The 6671-nt window shown below is 49.1% G+C and overlaps 1 protein-coding gene across 1 annotated transcript in view; it reads left to right on the top strand.

Annotated features, from left to right (window-relative positions):
- Window positions 1–6671, top strand: part of LOC106531411 (uncharacterized) — a gene marked incomplete at its 5' end in the record, with an annotated part of 83511 nt that overhangs the window by 71155 nt on the left and 5685 nt on the right. The window contains 14 exon segments of the mRNA XM_014027278.1: window positions 292–626; window positions 857–1001; window positions 1098–1298; window positions 1372–1631; window positions 2774–2933; window positions 3006–3161; window positions 3323–3463; window positions 3605–3781; window positions 5002–5139; window positions 5211–5396; window positions 5476–5589; window positions 5685–5837; window positions 5909–6001; window positions 6092–6214. Coding sequence (XP_013882732.1) covers window positions 292–626; window positions 857–1001; window positions 1098–1298; window positions 1372–1631; window positions 2774–2933; window positions 3006–3161; window positions 3323–3463; window positions 3605–3781; window positions 5002–5139; window positions 5211–5396; window positions 5476–5589; window positions 5685–5837; window positions 5909–6001; window positions 6092–6214 — 2382 coding nt within the window.

Raw genomic sequence — 6671 nt, forward strand, 5'->3', positions numbered from 1 at the left:
GGATGATGGTGGATGACAGTTGGATGACAGTTGGATGATGGTTGATGACAGTTGGATGATGGTTGATGACAGTTGGATGATGGTTGATGACAGTTGGATGATGGATGACAGTTGGATGACAGTTGGATGACAGTTGGATGGTGGTTGGATGACAGTTGGATGATGGATGACAGTTGGATGACAGTTGGATGACAGTTGGATGACAGTTGGATGGTGGTTGGATGACAGTTGGATGACAGTTGGATGGTCTCAGAAAGAGGAAAGTCACAGATGTCCACATGTTGTCTCCAGGAGAAGGTCCTTCATGGCAGACAGTGCTTCAGAAGCTACAGTGCTGCTGTTAAAGACACAGTGCAGGTCCTGCAGGACATGGAGCTCTCGGTCCTGACCCTTCAGGACTCGCCTGCTGTCTGCTCTGACAGTGTGGAAGAGACTCAGCAGATGTTGACCTCCCTGCAGCATCACTTCCAAACCCACATGGAGCAGCTGCAGAGCCAGGCTGCCCTGCAGACTCTCCTGTGTCCTCAGAAGTTTCAGAAGCTCCATGAGACAGTTGTGAGCACCCTGCTGGTCCAGATGGCCACTCTGCAGGCCAAAGGTCACGTACACCTGGAGCGTCTCAGCAGGTAAAGCATGGAGACTCCTGAGCCCAAAGAATGAGACATGTCAGTGTGCCAAAAAAACCTTCCAGGGATAGGATCACATGAAAAACAACAACACATAAAACCTTTATTGTTAAACATTCAGTACGAAACTGTTGGAATTTCAAGGTTTAAAAGTAAAGTTTGTAAAATTCACTAAGCATCTCTGGAACTCGAGGACCTCGTGACTTCAGACTTCATGTTTTGTTTTCCAGGTGTGCACAGCAGCACAGGAACTACACAAACTGTCGAGATGAAGTCCTCCAGAAGATCACGAGTGCAGAAAACCGATTCTTCGAGATCATCAGTGAAAAAGTCACCTGTCTGCGTGAATGCACCGAGCAGGAGGCCGAACTCAGAGTATGTTCAACACTGCTCACAGAACCAGTGCAGCAGAACCGTCTGCTCACGTCTGTCCCTGTGGAACCAAGGTAAAGCTGTTCCTGTGTTCTTCAGGTTCTGTCTGAGGAGACAGAGGCGCTGCTGGAACATCTGGAGCAGCTGAGGGAGTGGTGTCCAGAACAGAGCTGTCGTGGAGGCAGGGAGGCTGCAGGCACCTCCACCTGCAGACGGGTGTCAGGTTTGCAGCGCTGCATCCAGAAGCTGGCAGCACGGAGCAGACAGAGGATCACAGAGTGGCTCAGCATCACGGACAGCGTGAGTACATCATCCACAGGCTGAGAACACAACCAGGACAGCACACAGTCTCTGATTGGCTCGCACTGTTTAGGTGGAGAAAGCCTGTGTGGTGTTGGAGAGGGTGGAGGCGGAGCTTCCTGACTGCTCCAAGGTGAAGGCGTCCTCCGAGGAGCTGCAGGACCTGCTGCAGGCCTGGGAGCAGTACCAGGACAGACTGGACTGTGAACACCGAGCGCTGTCTGCGCTGGAGCTGCGCGCGGCCCGCTTGCTGGGAGTCCCCGCCCACCTGGAGCAGGCTCCTCCCACTCCACTCTGTCAGCAGCTGCAGCAGATGCAGAGCAGATWTAACAGGTGTGTGAAGATGAGGACGGTCCGATGGATCCTCCTCGGTCCACCCTATCCCATAATGCATTGCAGGGTGACAGGAAGTTTTTCTCCTGCTCGTAGTGTTAGATGAAGTGAGAGAAAGGAATACAGTTTAAAATAAAAACCTGTCAGAATAAAAATTAAAAGTTTAAAGCAGTTGTGGTGTTAAAACTTTTATCATTTGTATAAACTTGTTTTTATGTTGTTCTGGTCAGAAAYCAAACAGCTGCTATAGAGAAATAAACATCACCTACAGCAGGTGCATTACTTCTTCAAATATTGCCTTTAAGTTAATTTTGTTGTTTTAGGACATTAATAAAACTAATATATTGATATATTGATAATTTCAATCTATTTTTGTTTTTGTTTAGCATCGTTTTGGTTGCTAGGAGACAGGACATAAGACAGGGTTATTGTCAGAATCAAGCTGAAGACTAGATGTCCAAACGGACTTTTTTCCGGTCTTTGTGGCTGACCGAGGACCCGGCTCACCTTGACTGGGTAGGCTGGCTCCTTGAAAGGACCGAGCTCCTGAATTTGGACACAGCCTTACAGCTCAGCTGCTGGATGTCTTCTGCAGTTGTAAAAGGTTGTTTTCCCCTCCTGGGCTGTGTGCGCCCTCATCTGGCTGGCTTCAGTATTACACAGTTTATTTAAATGTTTTTAAAATTTTTAGTAATTGTTTTTGTAATGTACACATCAAACTAAAACAACAAAAATCTTTGTGTTCAGTGAAAACCTGAATCTTGTTTCAKTTCCTCCAAGTTTTCAGCTGTTTCTTTAAAATTTTGATGTGTTTGATTTTTCTTTAGATTTAAAGAGGTTTTTGTTTTACAAACTGTTTTTAAGACCAACCAAACCTTGTTGAGCTGAAAGTTCACAAAGTCTGAATGATGAGCAGCTTGTTTCAGGTCAAAGATGATCCACCACCACCTTCCATCAGAGTCAGCAGGTCCTCCGTCACATCTGTCTGTCTGTCTTCAAGGTTTTTCATGTTTTCTGGAGAACCCAAAGAGAACCTGATCTGGATTAGCAGAACCTGACCTGTGATGTGTCTCTGAACTGGATTTGGACCTGGTCCCACTGACCTGATGTTCGGGTCACTTCATGTGTCTGTGTGTGTTCAGTGTGAAGCAGAAGAGCAGCGAGGGTTTGCTGACTGCTAGGATGGAGCTGGAGGACAGAGAGAAGGTCCACGAGGAGCTGCAGGTGGTTCGGGTTTGGCTGGAAGCTGCAGACAGTGTGCTGTCAGAGATGGAGCAGAGCAGCAGCTCTCAGCAGCTGCAGGTGAGTTTCTGATGAACAAAGYGTCGTTTGGAGACCTTGCTTTGTTCAAACCTTCTGCGGTCATTGTTTCAGGAGCTGTACAGCCACATGTTTACCCATAAGGCTTTGCTGCAGCGCATCACGGACAGCCTCAGGGTGAAATACTCTGAGCCAGACACCCCGGTACCAGCTGAGATTGACAGCCAGTTACAGGAAGTGACAAAGTCCCTGCAGGAAGTAGAACTAAAGGTTTGTTTGGATCAGAGCGCTCTGCTCCTCACAGGTTGTTTGAGTAAAATCCTGGATCCTGTAGTTGGATCACTGCAGACCCAGATCCAGTCTGCTCCAGGCAGTCCCACCTGAGCAGGTCTCCATGTTCTGACATGTCTCGTCTCTCATTGGTTCCTCAGGTGGGGGAGGCGGTGAAGAGGAGCGGTCCGGTCCACAGGCTGGGAGTAAAGCTGTCTGATATCCAGGCTGGGCTGAAATCAGTCCAGAGCCGCCTGGAGGACCGGAGTCCAACTGTGGCTGAAGCGAAGCTCACTCAGAAGGTGGGTGTCCTCCTCAGCGGWATGGTCCAAACAGGTTACACAGCTTCACTGGTCCAGGATCTGTCGGTACAAGTCTGCTTCAGTTCTGTTTTGGTTCAGTTGGTAAGAAGCCCCTGAGTTCTGACCTGTCTCTGTCCTCAGCGCGTGTGGGACGGCCTGGATGTGTGGCACTCCAGACTGGCAGCTCTGGAGGTAGAAATGCAGGACTTGGAGAAACCGGATGAGACTCTGGTTCTGACAGAGAGACTGGTGGAGGTCCAGCAGCTCCACTCCCTGGTGTCCAAACAGGCTGAGCAGAGGACCACCCTGCTGAGCAAGGTGGTCTCATGTCTGAGTCCCCTCTGTCCCCAGATTAACTAAAAACATGTCCCAGCTGAGGGAGAGGGCAGGGCCACCAGATCAACTGATGGATCAGTGTTTGGTTCTGTTCTGTCTGTAGCGCAGTATGAAGGYCAAAACTACGACTATTTTACTACCAGCAGCTGCTGCATCCTTGTATCAGGAGGTTATWTCTGCTCCTAAAGCAGCTAATGATCTGATTAATGACAGGCTGGTACCGCTAACTGAGAGGGCAGCACTGGGAAACAGAAGGAGACCATTTAGAGACTTCAGGGATTAAAATGACAGTAAATTATTTTTACAACTACATGGGCTTTATGAGGGGGTCCCTGGACATTTTTCATCCTTGTAAGGGGTCCCCAGACCCAAAGTGTTTGAGAACCCCCTCCACTTGACCTGTAGAGTACTCACCGAGTGTTTACTGATGTAGGTAAAAGTCTGTTTAACAACCTGTTAAAATACAGCAGAATGCAGGAAATGCTGTTTACTTCATGCTAAATTTTCTGGGGGAGGACCCCTAGACCCCCACCAGAGTGATTTCTTTCAGTTTTCTCCTACATTAAGCACCACACAGCCATGATCACAACTGTCGTCAAAAATAAATAAATATGCAAATTGGCCGATGACGTTATTTAGCAGCTTTTAGGAAACCAAAAGCAACTTTTTTCCTGAGGAGTTGGTAAAAGTGTTCAGTGGCTCGAAATCTCACTCCAAGCTCAGGTCAAAACTTGAGAACCTGTTTTTGTTGAGAAAGTTTTCTTTATTCAAAAAAGTGTGTTTAATAAAGTAGGTGAGCAGCTTATCCATGCTAGTCACTAGCCTCTCCGATGCTAACATTTAAATAGTCTCCTCCTCATTTACAGCTGCAGCCTCTCAGTTAGTGGTGCTAACCTCTCTGTTAGCGGTGCTAACCTCTCTGTTAGCGGTGCTAACCTCTCAGTTAGCGGTGCTAACCTCTCTGTTAGCGGTGCTAACCTCTCATTAATCAGATCAATAACTGGATTAGGAACAGATATAACCTCCTGATACAAGGATGTAGTAACTGCTGGTTGAGCAGTAGTCTTAGTTTTGGCACACATACCGTACATGTCTGGTTCTGTTCTGACCCACATGTCTGGTTCTGTTCTGACCCACATGTCTGGTTCTGTTCNACCCACATGTCTGGTTCTGTTCTGACCCACATGTCTGGTTCTGTTCAGACCCACAAGTGGCTCCAGGAGCATGAGGAGATGATCAGCAGCTCCAACAGCTGGATTGTTGAGGCTCAGTCGTGGCTCTCTGCTCCGTGCACGTACACCTCAGCTAAGTGTTTGAGGAGCCACGTGCACACTCTCCAGGTAAGGTGTGCGTGCTCACACCTGTTCCTGCCTCAGCTCGTTCTGAGGCCTGACTCTGGCTCCGGGTGCAGGTGGTGTTGGACGATGCGGGTCAGATCAGGAAGACGCTGCAGGGCTTCGGTGCCGTCCTGGGGGACATGTCTCAGCTCTGTGATGTCACGGCTCTGCAGGAGCAGCTGGTCCGTGCTGACCGCCACGTGGCCCAGGTTCAGGACAGTTTTACGGCTCCTCTGTCTCAGCTGGAGCACGCTGCTGCAGTAAGTCTCACGTTCTGCACAACAGATGCTTTTACTCTGTGAGCATGCTGACCTCATCACATCCCTGTGTGTCTGGAAGGAGGTGGAGGCCATCGAAAGTGAAGTCAGGCAGATGGAGAGCGATGTCGCTGAAATAAAAACCATGTTGTCCTCTTCAGAGGCCTTGCCCAGCCCCAGAGAGGACACTCTGAAGGTCTGACCAGAACCGTCTCTGGACCAAAACTGCTGCATTCACTCATTCATTTAAAGAAGGCTGGGATGTTCAGTGTTTTATCTTGATGTTCACAGACGATTGAACAGAAGATCCAGTCCATGAGGAGAACTGTGGCTGAGATCCAGAAATGTAAACCAGACCTCTGTCTTCCGGACAAGGCAGAAGAGACTCTGATGGTCTTTAAAGTAGTGGACCAGCTCCAGGCTCTGCTGCTGGACCTGGAGAAGGTGGGTCTGTTGATCTGTCAGCTGATTAATGTCAGGGATTCTGAACTCCATGTTTCACCATGTCTTTGCAGAAAATCCCTGCCCTGTTCATCCAGCAGCCTCAAACTCCAGTTCAAGAAAAAATGTCAGCTAAAGTCCAAGGATCCTTTTCTGCTGAGGGCGAGGTGACTCTGACTTCAAACTAAAGAGTTCTAGTTGAAACGCTCTTTGTCTTTATGAACAGTAGTTCACAGTTAATCTTTTGTGTCTAAAAGGAGGAGCAGGGTCAGATCACAGTAGTACATGTAGGGGACGACATCCTGAAGAGATCTGGAGGGACTCTACGGACGGTGCAGCAGTCCTGTCCAGAACAGAGACTGACTCCTGAACCCACCTGGGTAAGAACCACCTGCTGACCCTTCTGCTGCTGCTGCAGCTGACCCTGCTGCAGCTGCTGACCCTGCTGCAGCTGCTGACCCTGCTGCAGCTGCTGACCCTGCTGCTGCTGCTGCTGACCCTGCTGCAGCTGCTGACCCTGCTGCAGCTGCTGACCCTGCTGCAGCTGCTGACCCTGCTGCTGGTGCTGGTGCACAGCTTTCATCCTCCAATATCAAAATCAGGTCCATATGGATGGAATGTGAAAGGATCAGGACCTGTGTGTGTGTGTGTGTGTGTGTGTGTGTGTGTGTGTGTGTGTGTGTGTGGTTGTTTTTGCTGACATTTGTGGGCAATGTTAAGACAAAATGCCTAAATCTGGGGGCATCTGGTGCATTAGGGGACAAAAGTTGGGTCCACATTTGGTTTAAATCCCGTTGGTGGGTCGGGGGTTGGGTTTAGGACCAAGGTGTGATTTGA

This window comes from Austrofundulus limnaeus, unplaced genomic scaffold, assembly GCF_001266775.1.
Source record: "Austrofundulus limnaeus strain Quisiro unplaced genomic scaffold, Austrofundulus_limnaeus-1.0 Scaffold629, whole genome shotgun sequence".
Taxonomy (NCBI): Eukaryota; Metazoa; Chordata; class Actinopteri; order Cyprinodontiformes; family Rivulidae; genus Austrofundulus; species Austrofundulus limnaeus.